At 40.1% G+C, this 17,731-nt stretch overlaps 1 protein-coding gene across 2 annotated transcripts in view; it reads left to right on the top strand.

The window, feature by feature from the left end:
* The window catches only part of FRY (FRY microtubule binding protein), a 343,127-nt gene that overhangs the window by 19,122 nt on the left and 306,274 nt on the right, over positions 1 to 17,731 (top strand). The window contains exon 1 of one of the 2 annotated variants that reach the window (XM_032795968.2): positions 15,777 to 16,501. The exons of the other annotated variant lie outside the window; for it this stretch is intronic. Within the exon in view, the coding sequence (XP_032651859.1) occupies positions 16,432 to 16,501 (70 nt within the window). The 5' untranslated portion in view covers positions 15,777 to 16,431. Of the gene's footprint in view, positions 1 to 15,776; positions 16,502 to 17,731 lie in introns of those variants that run through there. 2 annotated transcript variants of the gene reach the window in all.

Here is a 17,731-nt window from a genome sequence, read left to right as displayed (position 1 = left end):
AATAAATATATTGTTTAATGGAAGATTAACATGTAATAGAATCTATGCTAGGTAATACAGACTGCTCAGAAAAGGGTTACTGGAATTACCTGCAGTTAGCTGGAAAGACAGATGTATTGCTTGTCAGGATAAATATGTTCTGACATAGTTGTGTGAAGAAGCCTTTACAGTACCTATTGTGCATTAAAAATGCCTAGCTCTAGACTGATTTATTTGTATCTCACTTTTAAAATGAACAAAGTTCACCAGATGTATCACACATTCTGAAAGTCCTTATTCCTACAAAACTATGGTTAGTTTGGAGAAAAATTCTGTTGGGATTAGCTTCTGAATCAGGTCCTAAACCTGAGAGGTGCCGAGCATCCCCAGCTGCCTTTGAGTTTATTGGGAGTCATGGCTGCACAGTGCCTCTGAAGATGAAGACCTTTAAGTTGAATTATTTTTTGGTTTAAGGTACACAGGTTTCTGGCTGCTTTACATGCTGCAGTTTCTGAAACACTATGAGCCTCTGTCTTTGTTGTTTTTTTTTTCTTTTCACTATTCACTTGAGTGATAATTTTCTTTTTAGATTAAACTACCTCCTCCCCCATCCCCCCCCCCAAAAGTGTTAGTTCACATTGATCAATAGTTATGTGATACACTTTAATAATTCCCTGTTAAAGACCTTGGGTGGGATTTTCCAAAGTGCCTAGGTGATATAGGAACACAAGTTCCATTGACTTCCACTGGGATGTGTGTGTCTCTGTTGCTTAGATGCTTTTTGAAAATCCTCTGCCCTCTTCATATTATGGCATATATGTGTTGCTGTTTGATAGTAGAATAACACGCGACTCAGATTTATAGTAGTTTATCCTGTTGTTATATTCATAAATTACATGTTAAATTGTATTTTTTTTATTTAGTAAAGAGAATGTCACAAGCTGGCCTACTCCCCCTCTCTGGACAGATAACAATTTATTGTGAGTGGACCCAACCCTGAATCCTGTAAGCCCCTCTGGGCCTGGGTACTGATTGGTCACTGTTCCTAGCTTTGGGTTTCTCTGTGTTTGACACCTTTCTGGGGCAGTGGGACCCTGCAGTCCAGCTGCCTTAGACCCCAAAATAAGTGTCCCAGCCCTCCTGTGCCCTTGTTCCCTTGCATTTCCATCATGCTGAGGTGCCCTGAGTTTTTATTTTAACCCCTTCAGGGACAATGTAGCAAGCAAGCAAGGAAGACAAGCTTAGCAAAATAATTTCTTAACCACAGACACTTTATTCTTAAAAGCAGTACAGAGTTACAGAAACAACCAAATCCTGACTGCAAACCTCCCGCATGCCCTCCCCACCCCCTACCGCAATTAAGGACTCTCAGAAGAGGTGACATCAGTATTGAGTAATCATCCTTCCACTAGGGAGCCCTTCCTGCTTTCCTCTTGCATGTGGTGGTGGTCAGCTGCTTTGTTCAGAAAAGCGCACCTCTGTTTGAAAATAGCCTGTCTCCCCCTTTGGCCATATTCTTCAGCTTGGGAGTTCTGAGCTCCAGACTCTTCTGCTTCTTGGCTTCTGTGTAGACAGTCATTCAAAGTCAATAGCCCTTTGACTTGATGACTCTGTCATAGTTTTTCAGACATAATCTTTCCATGGGTGTCAAGTCCTTGCTACAAAATGGATGGTCTAATCCATACAGGAGGTGGTAATAAAACATAAAAGTTCCACTCCAAAATGAAAATTGCAATACAAAGGAGAACTCCTGAAACAAAATGGAGTTGACCACACAACATGGAGTTCACAATTTGACACATGTATATCCTCAATCTGTTTCACTGAAAATAATGTAAAAAAGAATTTATGTGAAAAATGTGTTTGTGCGTCCACTTCTAAATTAATTGCATTGTGAAGAGATCTGAGTTTTTCTTACAAATACAAGTAATTATTTAGTTTAATTTATATCATTCTTCATCTTGTATCTTTAAAGGCAGGAGTAGAATAATATTAAAGTTTGCCTTTACAAACCACTTTCAGAGGTGCCAAAGACAGTAAGAATATTGTATTCTTTAAACTTATCCTGTTGCTAAAATATCACTTCATGAACTAAAAGCATTTGGATAATATCAATTTTTTAAAAATTAACCTGAATATATGTTGAGCACAATCCTGAAAGAAATATCAGTGGCTGCCTAGCCCGGTCCCAGAAAATCTCATGTACCATGTGCTAGTGTGGTAAAAAAGCTGTGGAGAAAGTAGTTGGAGAGCAGCTAGGCATATACACGAGTTTTCAGTTTGTGCACACTTGGTCTCCTGTGCTGGTCCCATCTCCTAAAGTTGGGCTGGCTGCCACAGCCCTGCACATCCCAAATTCCCCCCTTCCTCTCTCTCCCCTATTCCTATTCCTCCCCAGGGCACTACCTCACCTTACATGTGCGTCTTCTCCAGGAGCCATACCTGCACAGCTCCACTAATTAGATGGGTGGCCCTTCATTTTCTCATGTGTGGCCGCCCAGGCACGCACCTTTAAAGGGAACTATCTGTGCACCACCTGAATGGAGCTCACGGACCACTGGTGGTTCATGGACTACAGTTTGAGAACCATTGCTGTACAGTAAGGGTATGCACGTCCTGGGTTGAGTATGCATGGATACCATGTGCATAATGCAAGGGTGAATAATATTAGAATAGCTGCTAGATAGCAGCCATAGTCACTCATAAATTTTAATAGTTTAGAATTAGCACTTTGGGCTAACTAAAAATCAGATATATAGTAGTATTCTGGTATGGCACTGAGATAGCAGAGTAGCTTCTAGTGCAGCTTCCTCCAACAGAGATAGTGAAGAAATGGCATTATCTTCATTGATATTGTTTTCCCTTTTGTTTACTTTTTAAAGCAATTCTGGCCCATAGGAGATGTTCTTCATTTAATAATTATGAAAAATCACTGTAATTTGGATTTGCATTGTTATTTTATGGTTTGTTCATATTTGTAAGGCCCTACTGTGAAAATGATATCTTCTAGTTTTCAGGAGACTATTCAGAGTCTGCTGCCTAGGATGACCTTCTGAAAAAAAAATTTTTTTAAACTGTTTTTGTAAAGAGACAAAAACACATTTCAGATTTTTTTAGATAATCATGATATATAAGAGTTATTGTGAACTGGAAAAAATGATTTAAGATATTGAGAAGGGATATGTATATACATACTATGAACACTGATGTTTATGATGTTTGCTTAAACTGCTTGTTATTTATTACTATTATTATTAAGATTAACTTTTCAATGTTATTTATAAGCACCTCCTTTCCCTCGGTACAGATGCCAGATACTGGATGGATAGGATGTATTCAGTTTATTTAATATATTATAAATGTATTTCATTATGAAGAGCACTTTCCCGATTGTGTTTTCAAAAGTGTTAAGTAGACAGCGTTAGTTTTAAGCTGGATTTGGCATGATGAGGCCACTGCTTGGAGTTCCCTTTCTGTAGCTCTAGGGAAATAATTTAGAAATAGAAAAATTTATATATAACGTTAAGTTTAAGTTGAAACATTTCTGGTATTGATAATACATGATTTTCTATCTTTGCAAGGTTGCAAACAAATACAAGGGCAGATACACTCCTGAGGCACAAAAGTGCACGTTACCCACCATGTGCCCATGGAGCATCTACGCTGAAGAAATGCCGAATCAGTAGATCTCTTAGTTAGGGTGACCCCATCTTTTCTGAGGCTAGTCCTGCTCTCCTCCAGACACCACTTGCTGATTCCTGCCCCCTGCACAGCAGGTTTGTGCATAGCAGACTTTTTGCCAGTAGGCCTCAAAGCCTGGATGCTGGCAGTTAACCCTTGCAGAACTCAAGGGGTGAATTGGGTTGATGGTATTTAGGATTCCTAATACAACTTCTCATCTATAGATCTGTTAAAGATTTTATATTGAAAGGTCAAAATTTGGGCCTAAACCAACGTTAAAATTTTTGTAATACAATGAAGATCCTTCGATCTTAAATGTACTATTTCGTTGCAGAATTTCTAAATAGTTATGTTAGTGAAATCCGAAAATACAAACAGAGCTCTTACCCCAGCAACTGCTTATTAATATCATTATTTTCCTATATAGACAGATGGGTACATTAGCATAAATGTTTTAATATCATTGTATATTACCTAAAATTATTAATGATGCCAATAGAGGTATTTAAATCAGTGGTTCTCAAACTTTTGCACTGGTGACCCCTTTCACATAGCAAACCTCTGAGTGAGACCCCCCTAATAAATTAAAAACACGTTTTTATATATTTAACACCATTATAAATGCTGGAGGCAAAGAAGGGTTTGGGGTGGAGGCTGACAACTCACGACCCCCCATGTAATAACCTTGCAACACTCGGAGGGGTCCCGACCCCCAGTTTGAGAACCCCTGATTTAAATGATTAATCTATTACAGTCTATGCAACTGTGTACATATAGGATGTTCAGTACATGTCCTGGAAACTGGGTCTGGTACCTTGAATACTTTGATGTGTTTTACCAATTTCTAAAACATCTTAATCTGGATCCAGTTAGTACCTAAGAGCCATCAAAAGGCCTTTACTGTGTTGCCTGGCTGCACTGAATTGCTCAAGCTCAACTGAAAGTTATAGGCTCGATGGAGAAATTAAAGGATGAAATTCTATGGCCTGCATTATGATGCAAGAGGTCAGACTAGATGATCATAATGGTCCCTTCTGGATTTAATCCTATGAATTTGTGAATTGACATCACAGGAAGCAATGCCTCTCACAATTAGTAACTAGAGTGCTTAATAGTGTTGCTTCTGGAAATAACAAATAGCTCAGCACTAAAAAGTGACTTAAAAGAATGTTCCTCATGCATGTGGATTTGAGTTGTTGGGAAATTTTGTTGAAAATGCAATTTCCCTGAAAAGCATATCTTTTAAATTATCATAAAAGTTTTTTTTCCTCTATTTTCCGGCCATCGCTGGGGTGACTGTATGAATGTGCACGGTTTTGGGGTTACCATTTGTGATTAATGCACTATCTCCAAATGCACGTCGATAAAATTTTATATCACACTGTACTGTCATATGTTCCTATGTATAAAATGCAGTTGGAATCACACACTATTAGTCTAACATGGTTCCTAATACGTGCATAACCCCCTCCCAATAGTTCTGGGTTTTGTGGGATTGTCCCGCTTTGACCCCCAAAGCATTCTGTCCTGGTTGAAGCAGTTCCTGTCCCACAGGGCTCTCTGGGTTCAGCTCCCCAATCCAGGTGTTGCAACCTGGCCCTGCTCACATAGGTCACAGCACTGCTCAGATTTGGGCCCAGCCTGAGTGGTGCTGAGACTTCAAATGCCAGGGGCCAGGTCGCAGTGCACAGAGTGGGGAACTGAACCCTGCTACCCCCATGAGACAGGAGGCAGAGCAGCCACTGCTGTGGGATGAGGGCTCACTCTGCAACTGCCCTCCCCCAGCCTGCCATCACCTGATCCTCCCCCCAACCTACTCCCCTGGAGCAGGACTTGTCCTGCTTTAGCCCCTGGGAATGTTTGGAGGTATGTGTGTACAGAGTCCCATTGTGTGAAAATGATATTTTACACCTAAAACTAAAATGCTGAATCAAAATAACAAATATTTCCATAAAGAGAAAAAAAAACACATTTTTTTCTCCCAAGCACAAAGCTGTAGTGTGGTTTAGTGCTGGAACTGTAATCTTCTTATAACAGGAAAATAGTCTTGCACTGTTGGAGCAGTTTTAACGTCATAAAGTTTTTATTCTGTACTGGTAATGCATTTTCAGCTTATCAAATTAGCTGGTGTCTAGTGATGACACTCCTTGCCTGTATGGAAGAGAGGTTCAGGCAAAAGTCATACATTAGTGACCTGTTGGGAGTCCAAAGGATACAGTGTCACTGAGCACTACTGCAATTGATACAGCTCAAACTCCATGTCCAGAAACTGAATTCTGTCCAGCACTGGCTCTGATGGCAGCATGGCTCCTAGTGAGTCTTTACATCCACAAGGCAATTAAGAATTGTTGATTTAAAAAAAATAGATTTTTTAAAATTTAAGTTAAATACATTTTTCTTCTTAAAAATAAACCTTAATTAAATTTATATTTGAAATTCATATCCTGTGTTAAGGTCTAAATTTACAAAAATCTGTTGAAATTATTTAAATCAGTGGTCTCCAAACTTTTGATGGTTGTGCCCCCCCTTACACTTGTCCATGCCTTCCCAGACACCCTCCCCACCCCCCGCCAGGAGCGGGGCAGTGGCTGCAGGGGGGGACACAGAGGTAAGGGGACTGAGGCCGGGACCACAGCTGCGGGTGGGTCTGGGATCGGGAGCGGTGCCACAACAGGGGCTGAGGCTGGGGGCAGGTCCAGAACTGTAGCCAGGCTGTGGTGGGGCCAGCAGCCTGTCCCACGGCCAGCTGTGGCTCTGCTCCTAGCCTTGCTCCCAGCCTTGGCCCCAGGCTGGAAATGGAACCACAGCCAGCAGCTGAGGCTGGGAGCTGGCTCAGGACCAGGAACAGAGCTGCAGCTGGGCCATGGTTGGGGCCAGCAGCCGGGCCAATGTTGGGGCTAGGAGCTGGGGATGCTGCTGGGGGTGGGGCCAGAGCAGAGCTTGGGGAGGGGAGGGTCTGGGTAGTGCTCCCTCCTTGCCCCCTTGAGATAGTTCTGGGCTCCACTGAGCCCTCCCAGGCAGTCCTCCATGCCCCCCGGCCGGGTGCCTGCCCCATACTTTGGGAACCTCTGTTTCAAATACTTATAATATACTTTAATATGCTGCATCAATGAGCCTTCCTCAAATTTTAATGAGATAAAAGGTGCTGCTTTTTAAAATACATAAAAAATCAAGAGGAAAATATATAACGTGTGAGGTCAACTCAAGCTTTCTAATTATGTCATAATATCATGTACTGCATTAAATACTTAACTACATTATATAAGAACATAAGAATGGCCCTACTGGGTCATACCAAAGGTCCATCTAGCCCAGTATCCTGTCTTCCGACAGGTGCCAGGTGCCCCAGAGAGAATGTCCCCTTTTTAAGCCCTGCCCCAGATGTCCTGACTGGTAAAATTGGGCATTTGTCCCATATGCTCTTGCGAACTGATCATCAGTTAGCAACAACAAATGGGACAAATCTCAGTTTTGCCAAAAAGGGGGTGGGAGGGGAGGTGAGCCACGAGGCTTTGGCCAGCCCCGCCCAGGGCATGAGCGGGACTCGGGCAAATGGCTTGGTCCACATGCGGGAGGAGGAGGGCTTAGGCCAGCTCTGTATGCAGGAGGTGGGAGAGGGCCTCAGGCCGGTTCTTTGAGTGGGGGAGAATATGCTTACGCTATGATAGCCTGGCTCCTGCTTCTGGCCAGGGGGTGGGGCATCAGAAGGAAGAGGAGGAGCAGGGCAACAGGACCCTGGGGGAAAGGAGGAGCAGAGAATGGGGTCAGAGTTCTGGTGCTCTTGTAGGGGCCCCCAAATTGAGTGGAACCCCTGGGCATGAGACCCTGGGCAAGAACCCCATGGTCCCATGTGATAACCCACAACTGAAAAACCCTGTGTAGTCATTATGTACAATGATGTAGTCAATATGTACAAAGTGGGTCTAAAACTACTTGTGGTGGAAGTTTGTGGAGAATTCTGATTTGTTTGCATTTTATGCACATTTTGGACATATGTAAATAACTTCATTGGGGCAATGCAGTGCAGACTCAAACTCATAGCAACTAAACACAATAGGTAAAATAACACAGGGTAGGTAAGTACATGCCAGGCTTTACCAGTTGCATAATGAGGAGAAGAAGAAAAAAAGCTTCAGGATCCTGTGGGGACTTCTCTTTAGCTATTCTGAGTTTTTGGAATTCCTTCTTCTCCACCCTGAAACAAGTGGTGTGTAACGAGATCATCATTCTAGATAACCAGATTGCATTACAAATCTGAAATAGACTTCAGATATTTTAAGCTGTACTTGAGCTTTTCTTCTGGAGCATAGCATTTTGAATAAGACCTCCCCATTACTTATCTGATAATGTCCAAAGGCCCTAATATGCTAGATGCTGTACATCCACAAAGGCATAGATGGTCCATGCCCAGAAGAATTTACATTATACTTTGAAACAGAACACAACAAATGAATGTAAGAAACTATAGGAGCCAAGTAGGAAAGGGAGGATGAGAGTAATGGCAATAAGATCATACAGCTGTCTTGTTTAGATATGTGCACAACTTGATACTTCCAAATAATTTGGAAGTTGTTGTTTTTTGTAAATTGTTGATAGGTAGATAGATATAATCTGTCCCTACTCACTACTCAATTTAGCCATTATTAGATATCTGATTTCTTGGAACGCTTGCAGCAGAAATGGGTCTTGAGGAGAAGGTAGTAGCCTTTTGGATTAGTTCATGGAGGCCATTTCATGCATAAAGTCAGTGTGGAGGAAAGTGCGTAGATGTTTGGAACAACACGGGAATTGGTATGCTGGGTCAGACACAAGGCCCATTGAGTTCAATAACCAGTCTCCATAAGAATAGCAAGTTCCAGAAGTAACAGGAAGGTGTAAGACATCCACATTTGGTCTAACACTTATCTTTAATAGATAAAGATTGGCTCACACCCTGAAGCAGGAAGTTTAATATCCCTTGCAAAAATTTTGATAGCATTAACTACTTGTGAGAGAATGGACATTTGAAATTGGTATATTGGATGGAGCAAAGGGGGCAACACAATCAGAAGAATACTTGTGGTGGAGAATACAGTAGCTAGACTTCTAAGATGTTAATGTCCAAATAGGTCAGTCAGAAAGGAAGAAACTTTAATAATTAAGAAAACAAAAAGGAAAAAGTTTTTAAAAAAGAATGAACAACTCCTGGGTTCTCGTTGCTCTGGTACGGACTCTGGTAACATAGAACCAATAATTTAAGCAGCCTTTCATTATTGGTACCCATCCTGTCTCTCAATCTGGGCATCCAAAAATCGAGGCGCTCAAAACCAGTGGCCATTTCTGAAAATTTTGGCTGTGGAACCGCTTCGTATTCCCAGGCATATTGGGACATTTGTCAAGCATGTTAATTATTATTATTTTGTATGCGCACACACACACACACAAGAATTCGTAGTAAAACTAGGAAGGGAAAAATGCTGGTTTACAGGTACACCACAGGCCTGTTCTCACAGGAAAATAACTTGCTGGGAAGCTGAGCAGGGTGTAGAGCAGTGAGAGGATGCTACACAAATAGTTGTATGGTTGCTGATCCATGTAGGCTATGTAAGCTTTGCATATTGTGCAGCTACAGAATCTGCACCCTATTTTGAGTGAGGCTTGCACCTTTTTTATGTGTTACCCAAACCTACTCTAACTGGTAAAATTGTGAATTTTAAACTGGGTTTGTAGGATGGACTTAGAAACGTATATTGTTTGTGGTGGGTCTGGGAGAGCAGTATAAGTTCATCCCTGGTTGACTGATTTTACTTGTGACTATCAGTCAGCTAGAAAAAATGTTTGAAGCAGCTACAGATTCCTAAGTGTGTACATCCAGTCTAACAGCTTCAAAACAAGGCACAACCAAGAAAAACAACATTTGTAACAGTTTGTCTCCTCAGAGCACTGTTCCAACATTAATCTTCCAGGGCACCCCCTGGAGGTACTGTAGGTTGATTTTATTATCAGCCATATTTTACAGATGAGAAGCTGAGTTACAGATCACTTACGACTTGCCCAAGATGCTCATCAGTTCAGTGTCCAAGCCAAGATTAGAACAAAGGTGTTAAAATAAATATTGTAAAATAATATTCTTATTAAAATACTTTAAATTACTGGTACCCAAATCGCCTAGTTGTCTGATATAGTTTCTTTGAAAGTGAATAAGCACATCTGTCTTATTACTTACTACACTTCTATTTTCAGTTTATGAGTGTTTAAGCTAATCTCTCTCACCAACAGAAGTTGGTCCAATAAAAGCTATTACCTCAACCACCTTGTCTCTCACTGTCATTAGTCAGCCATCTTTATTCTGTTTCTTTGCTTATGTTTTGCTTTTTACCACTAAGTGGCAGTATATTGACATATAATTATAAACAGAAGACAAAATGGTGCAGCAAAACTATACCTGGATTGAGACATAAAAACTGAACAGTATTACTGTCACCTTAGTTTACAGCCTATCAGAGGTAAATAAATGGTTTTAGCTTAATGACAGTCATTTTGTTTTGTGCATAGGTTCAGTATAAATCTATATTCTGAATTTGGATTTTGGCAAGTTGAATTTCTCTTTTACTATGTAACGATCATGAATGCCTGTATAAGTATACAAATTCGAATGGACTCAGATGAAATTTGTGATCTGAATTTCAAGTGAGGACACTACTAATACAACGTGTGCATACAGCGTGCTTAACGCTTAGTTTGACTTGGTTAGTACTATGCAGATTTTTGTATTTGGTAAATCTAAATTGGATGCATTTGAGAGGCAGAAAAAAAGGCTTTGCTAAATATTTTAATGTGAGGAAAGTGAAGACTTCGTAATTCATAAAGGCAAAGGTTGCCCATTTGAAATGAATGAAATTCTTGCAGATGGGCTGGGGCTAGAAACATTACACACTGTATTATGAATTCCATTATGTTTGTTTTGTGATATAGTAGATTTTTAATGTGCTTTCAAAAACTAATTCAATGAAACAGTTCTAAAAAGAATCATAATGTAGCAAAAAACTAAAAAAATTTGTCTTCTCCAGCTCTATTGGTTATAATTTTGAGAAGTGTGTTGTCTTTTAGTTGCCTTTTGTCCTACAGTTTAGTCAAAAAAGTATGAATTTATTATACTGATTTAGCAGGGTGTATTGCTGTGGGGAAATGGTTCATGTGGGTTAATTTAGTTTGGAAAAAGTGTCTGGAGATCTTTGAAAGTAAATATACAATTCAAAATATAGACAGTTGTTTAATTTCTCTACAACAAAATATATCATCGTGCTCTCACACATTCCCATCTCTCCTCTCCTCCAACGGTGCCAGCCTCCATCACTTTCTTGTCCAGTTCCCACATGAGCACCTTTATACTTTCTTCCATGCTACTCTTTACTCATAGAATTCCCTCCCTAGATTAATTTGTAAAGCCAGTATGCTGGTTCTTGATCTTCTTGATCTTTCCTCAAGACCCACTTGCACCATGATGTCTGTGATAGCTTACTAACTGATAATAACTATGCTGGTACTTTAAATAAACAAGTAACTTAAGTGCGTGCTTCAGTGTTTTGAGGGTCAGGGCTGGAGGACCCAGACCAGTGGTCCCCAACGCAGTGCCCGCGGGCGCCATGGCCCCCGCCAGGGCATTTGTGTGTGCCCGCCTAGTGCCCAGCAGCGGAGAGAAGCTGAGGTCCCATGCCTGCTAGGCCCTTCTCTCTAGGGCTGCAGGCTGTGGGCGCCAGCTTTCTCTGTCTCTGGCAGGCACTGGGCCATGGCTTAAGCCGGATAGAAGCGATGGCCCCGCGCCTGCTGGGGACAGAGAACTCCAGGGCTGCAGGCTTCATTGTATGTTAAAGTAAGAATAATAAATATATTTGGACCAGCAGTTAAACAATGTTTTACTTTTTTAAAATAAATAAGATGAAAACTGTTTATGATATTTATTTTGTAAAAACTCCTTAATTTTTTTTACAGGTAGATAAAAAAGAGCAAATTCACATGGTAAGGTGAAAAAGTAGTTGCCGAATAATTTAATTTAATATCTTTTACATGTAAAATTACCTTTCTTATCTTAGCAATTCATATATTATGTAATATTAAATAGCTGTTTTTCATATTATTTAATGTACAAATACAAAATAAGCCTTGAAAAATTGCTGGTGCCTGCCACACTCTTCTGAAAACATGAATGTGCTACTGGCCACAAAAAGGTTGAGGACCACTGGCTCAGACTGACACCTTGCATGATTAAGTCCTAGATCTGACTCCAAGCCCTAGATCAGCCAATCCAGAATACCAGTTTTATACTATGACAGCGTATTAGATAGTTCATATGTCTTCTGACAAATACAAACACTATGGTTTATCAATGGGGATTGAAACAAGGTAATTAAGGACGAAAAGCACAATCCCCTGCTACCTGTGCTTAAGGAGTCATTCTGTTAGTAGAAATCAAGGATCAGTTTTAATTATTAGTAGCTGCCACTAGAGGGAGATACATTCAAGTACACTAGTCCACTGTATTACACATACACAAAACTCTCAAATCTAGTTTATACTTAGTTTGCTCCTATGGTCTGCTTCAGACATGGTCCGGAGAGGTAGGGTGACCACACACTCCATTTTGGCAGGAACAGTGCCCTTTTAAAGCCCTGTTTCTGACATCCTGACTTGTTTGGCAAAACTGGGCATTTGTCCTGTTTTGCCAGAAAAGTGGGGTGCACCCTCCTGGGGGGCACAGAGGAATATTATGGGAAGGGGGTAAGTGGCATAGCCTGGGTGATGTGTCTCCCCTATGCCCTGCCCCTCCAATCAAGGAGTAATGGGATGTCATGTACTCACTCTGCTGCCCAATCAGTGGGCAGCGCAGTCAGGGCCCTAATTCAAAATCTTCTCCAGTTGGGCCATGGAGCCATGATCTGTGGGCCCTAGGCCCTATTGGGCAACCCAGCTGGTGAGTGAACGACCAGGTCCCGCAGCATCTGCTTGTGCCAGGGCACCAAACATGGCATGGCCTGCCCCTCAGCCCCTTCTTTCCCCCCCAAGTGGTCTCTGCAGCCCCCACCCAGCCTCATTTCCTCCCCATCCACTGTCCTTCAGAGCCAGTCCCCAAAACCCTCTACATCTTCTCACCCCAACAGGCTTCTTTTCTTCCCCAGTCTGCCTCCAATAGCCCGCTTCTGCCACATCCCAGCAGGGGCACCATTTAAGGAGGGCATCTCCCCACACCCAAGTTTTGTATCACTGTCTGGGAGCAACTCCCTCACCCTCTGGTCCTCCATCACTTGTTTGCTCCTTTCCCCACTCCTCTCACCGGCTGGGAGTGACCCGCCCCTTGTCATTCACTCCTCTTCCCCCTTTCCTCCACAGCCAGGAGTTGCCAACTCCCAGTCTGAAATGGCAGCTCTGTATCCCAGCCGCCCCCCACTTCTCCGGGGCTGCTCTCTGGAATCTCTTTGGTCCCTCCCACAACCTGAAGGCGCCTTCCTGCACATCTGCTTTCCCAGCCGCCAAAGGAACATCATACTGCTAAAATGGATCATAGTCCAATAGCTTCACCTCCTGGCTATGAGCCCAAAAGTACTCACACCCACACACTCACACCTTGCCTTGCTGCCCAGATCCCAGCCCATCCCCGTTCCTCTTCCCTCTTTCCTCCATCTCTGCTACTTGGCTGTATTGGGGGCATGAAGGAACGTTTGTGGGAGTGCGAGGGATGAGTGGTAACACTAGGCAGCTCAGCCCCACACACCCCACTTTCAGTTCAGGGAAATACGGTCACCCTACTGAGAGGCCTCCTCTACTTCTTGTGTTTAGCCTCAAATTGCACTTTCTTTGTGTTCAGAATGTAAAAGTCTTGGCACCACATAGTTCCCTCCACATTAAAGCTAAAATGAGCTTTAGAGATTGTATCTGATCAGGCTGCAGGCCTATGCTGTACTCACAGCTTCATTTAAGTGGAGCTGTTTTAAGAATTCTTGTAAGTATTGCTTAGAATATACAGTTCTTAACAGCATACATGACTCTTTATCATAAATAGTAATAATGAAGATTTAAACACACTATGGATTTTTTCCCATTCTTTTTCTCTTATCGGGTAATTGTTTTTGAAGACCATTTTCAAAAGTTTAGTAGGAGAACATAGGTTTATGGCAATCACAGTAATTGGTGCATAGACAGAGTACTGACCATGAGAGCATCATTGATTTTCATGTAGGGCTAGTCCCTTAAGCCTCCCATATGCTGAAGACCATTTCTACTGTTGGCGCTATTCCAGATGGTGGGGTTAGTCCCTTTGCCCAAGACTCCTGGATATCTGCTCTCCAAAAGGCCCGGAGAGCACAGGAAGTGGACAAGACAGCAGGAGAATAGGGACTGGCTTGAAGGTAGTTGTACGTGACTGAAATAGGCAATTTATCATAGCAGATCTGTGAAAATACTCAGATTCTTGATCTTTTATTTCCTTTTTATGGTAAAATATGTTATATTAGGACTCTTTAATATACATGCTGTCATAGACAAAAACATGTATACTATGTTCCTGGTATACTGTAAATACATAGACTCTAAAATTAATCAAAAAAGAGTTCTTTTACACCTCAAGATTCTGTATTGTGCTAGTCAGGTTATCAGCTACTGAACTACATAATAAGATTCTGAGATACCAGAAATGAATTTAATGTGGAAGAAAACAGAACCTATGTATTTTTAAAAACCTTAGTCCAGTTAAAGCCAATTTGGAGAATTTCTTTCGGATCTGAAGTAGAGTGCTGCTGTTACTGCCATTTCAGCTAGTTGCAGCTGTTTTAGGAATGTTTCCGAGATGTTGCCAAAAATGTGCTGTTATCTCTAGATGTTCTAATATTAGAGTGAAATGTATATTGAAAAAAATTTAAATAGGATCAAAATACATTTAAATACATCTTCAAATCTGGTGTTTTATATTTCAAATTCCTTTAATAATAAGATTCAGTATGATTTTAACTGGCTATACCTGATATATTTTTCTTTTAAATAAGTAAGTTGATCAGAAGTTAAACTCGGATGTGATTGTTAATTGAGTGGATCATGCTATTTGAAGCATCATTGATAAAAGAATAAATATCAACTAACAGTATAAAGTAAGTCTGATTTTAACAAAGAGGTTGAATACAGTAAAATAAAGGACTGTAATAAAGTAGCGGGATAGTTTTTCTCTGGTGGTTGGGTTCCTATCTTGTCTGAGAAAGCTCAAAAATGCCTTGACTTGTCATCTTTGTATTTTCTTCTGAGACCAGTAGGCACAATGTAAAAAGATCTTTTTCTATGTGTATTTTTGCATTTGATTGGGAAAAAAAGTATAAGTTCTAGAATGATGATTTTTGTTGGCTTTTTCCCTAATAGTCTATGTATTTTATGAAACATTTCAGTATAATTATGCATTTTTCAGGGGAAAGTAATCTGATAAAATGCATATCACTTGGAATTTAAATCTGAAGATAATTTTTTCTGTGCACTTGATTGAACCAAGTTTCTCAAAATCCAACAGTTCACAATGTTGTTGTATGAATCCACTACAGAGATGCTATATGTCTGTTTAAACATTATAGGACAGTACACTATTTATTCCACTAGGTGAGAGAAGAAATAATGGTAAAACCAGGCAAACAGAAATCAGGAAATATGATACCAAGAATTCAGGAAGCAAAAAGCCACTGGAAAACTGATGCTGCTTCTTCATTATTAGCAAATTGTGCATACTGATGTATTATAATTATTAGAAAATTTTAAGAAAAAGGTAAATTATAGCTAGTAATCAAATTTAGTGTAGACTATGCAGAGGGTGAAATAAGCAACTAGCTGCCTGTTTTATTTCCCAATATGAATTCAGCTTTCTGTCTCTTATCTTATAAAAGTCTAACTCAAGACAAAAATGACATCAAACTGAGATTCTTCTTTAGCTGTGGAAGAAAAGAACAAGCAACCATTTAAATGTCTGGTTGTTGTGCAAGTGCTTCCCTTCTGCAACTGGGCTGACTGATGGGCTTTTTTAAAACGTCACTGCAATCAGATAGATGGGTGCAGCTTTGCTTTACCGCAGCATGATGCAGTTGTGTCTAATACAGTGTGTTGTTCTTGGAAACGGACTGAAGAGAAGCAGCTGACCAGAACACATATATACAATACTGGTTAGAGGTTTTTCTAAAAAGAAAAGAATAACAGAACCTGTGAAATTCCTTCAGCTGCAGAAGAGACATTCTCAGTAGGGCTTCAAGTTGATACTCTGTGTTTGCTTGCAGGAGGAAGTGCATACGATCAGTCTGTCAGTTTCTAATGGAAAAAGCCTTCAGATAGGCAGATTGCACGCTATTAGAAGGCCAGCTCAAACACCCTTCAAGGAGACATTCTAATTGTTTTATACAACAGCTGCTTTGGTACAGTACATATATTAAATGGAGCCTATGGAAAAGCTGCAAAAATCTGATTCATTGTGGAATGGAGAACATGAAAGCTCCTATTGAATGTCTGCAGGGTGGGGAAAAAAAATACAGCAAATAAAGCTAAGTACCAGCCCTGAAGGAGGAGCAGAGGACGAGAATCTCATGGTGTGTTGTTGTTGTTATTGTTGTATTAAATGAGGGCTTACCTACCACGGAAGAAGTTGATCTACAGAGACTTCATTTCCTCTTCTGACCCCTCGTTTACATCACTAACTGGTGACAGTTACATCTACATACATAGTACCTGCCACCTCAACTGCTCAGAATTATAGAAGCCTCTTTGTATGCAGCAGCCATGGCTAGCCAGCAGGATTCAGGCTTCTTTGAAATCAGTATCAAATATTTACTGAAATCCTGGAGCAATAGTGAGTAGCAGAAGAGTAATCTTTTAATATTGTACATTGATTGATAGACAGTAAGGATAAACAAAATAATAAAATTTTACATTTACTGCATGTTTGTGTTATTAGTGAAACAAATAATTTTTGCTTTAACCTTCTATAAAAGTAAAAATGTCACAGATTTAAATAGCTTTCATTAACTGCAAATATGGCAATGAGATTATACTAGGTTATGCTTGATTGAATTCTCAAGTTAGGCTGCTTTCAGGCTCTCTGAAATAGCACAGTGGTAGTGCATTAAAACAACATTTCCTGCCTAGATGTTTGTTTGATTTGTTCAGGCTTTATCTAAATATTTTAAGTGATATTTAATCAGAGGGGTGTGGCATTGTTTTGAAATATTTTGTATTTGTTTTATCCTTATATCATGTGAACAAAAAATGGACTGTTTATGTTCCAGATCTGCAAGTCATCACTGTAATATTGTAAAAGCCAAAAAAAAACAACATAGGTACTTAGCTTTGTTTCCCCTTCCTTTATGCTTTATTCCTTTATGATTCAAACTTGTTTGAAATATTAGTGTCAAAAAGGTATCAGGATGTAAATCTAATCCAAACTGAAGCTTTATAAAATGTAAACAAATGAGATTATAGTCTCTTTAATTATTTCTCTATTCATAATGCTAATAATTTATCACTATGTATATCAATCAGTCTCATTTTTCAGGAATGCGTTGTAATATAATGTATCATGATGTATAAGGTCTCAAAGTAGAGGCAGTGGTTGTAAATATAGTCACAACAGAGTCAGGCCTCTAGATTCTTACTTCTGATAACAGATTTAATTTTTATTTAAAATATATACATATATGTTATATTCTCTTTTCACATTAGCAACTGTTAGTAGTGGCAGACTCAATATATTAACAGTTTAAAAAATATAGAACACAGTCTCTCTGGAAAAATCCAATTTGGATTCATTACTGCATACGTAACCATCATCCCAATATCTATGATTAAATAGCTCCTGAATAAAATGGTGTGTTAGATACTATAGTATATAAAATTATACCTCTGCAGGCATTGTTAGTGCCCGACATACATCAGATAACCTGTTAAGAAATGTAAAAAAAAAACCCTAAATATATATTGTACTAGGATATCCATCTCTGAATGATATCCATAGAAACCATGTTTTTTCCAGGTCAATTTCAACCATAGGGCTTATCTGAATCAGTTTTTCTACCACAAGTGT

Source organism: Chelonoidis abingdonii, chromosome 1 (genome assembly GCF_003597395.2).
Source record: "Chelonoidis abingdonii isolate Lonesome George chromosome 1, CheloAbing_2.0, whole genome shotgun sequence".
NCBI lineage: Eukaryota > Metazoa > Chordata > Testudines > Testudinidae > Chelonoidis > Chelonoidis abingdonii.
The sequence above is the reverse complement of the archived record's forward strand: the minus strand, read 5'-3'. Positions and strand labels throughout refer to the sequence as shown.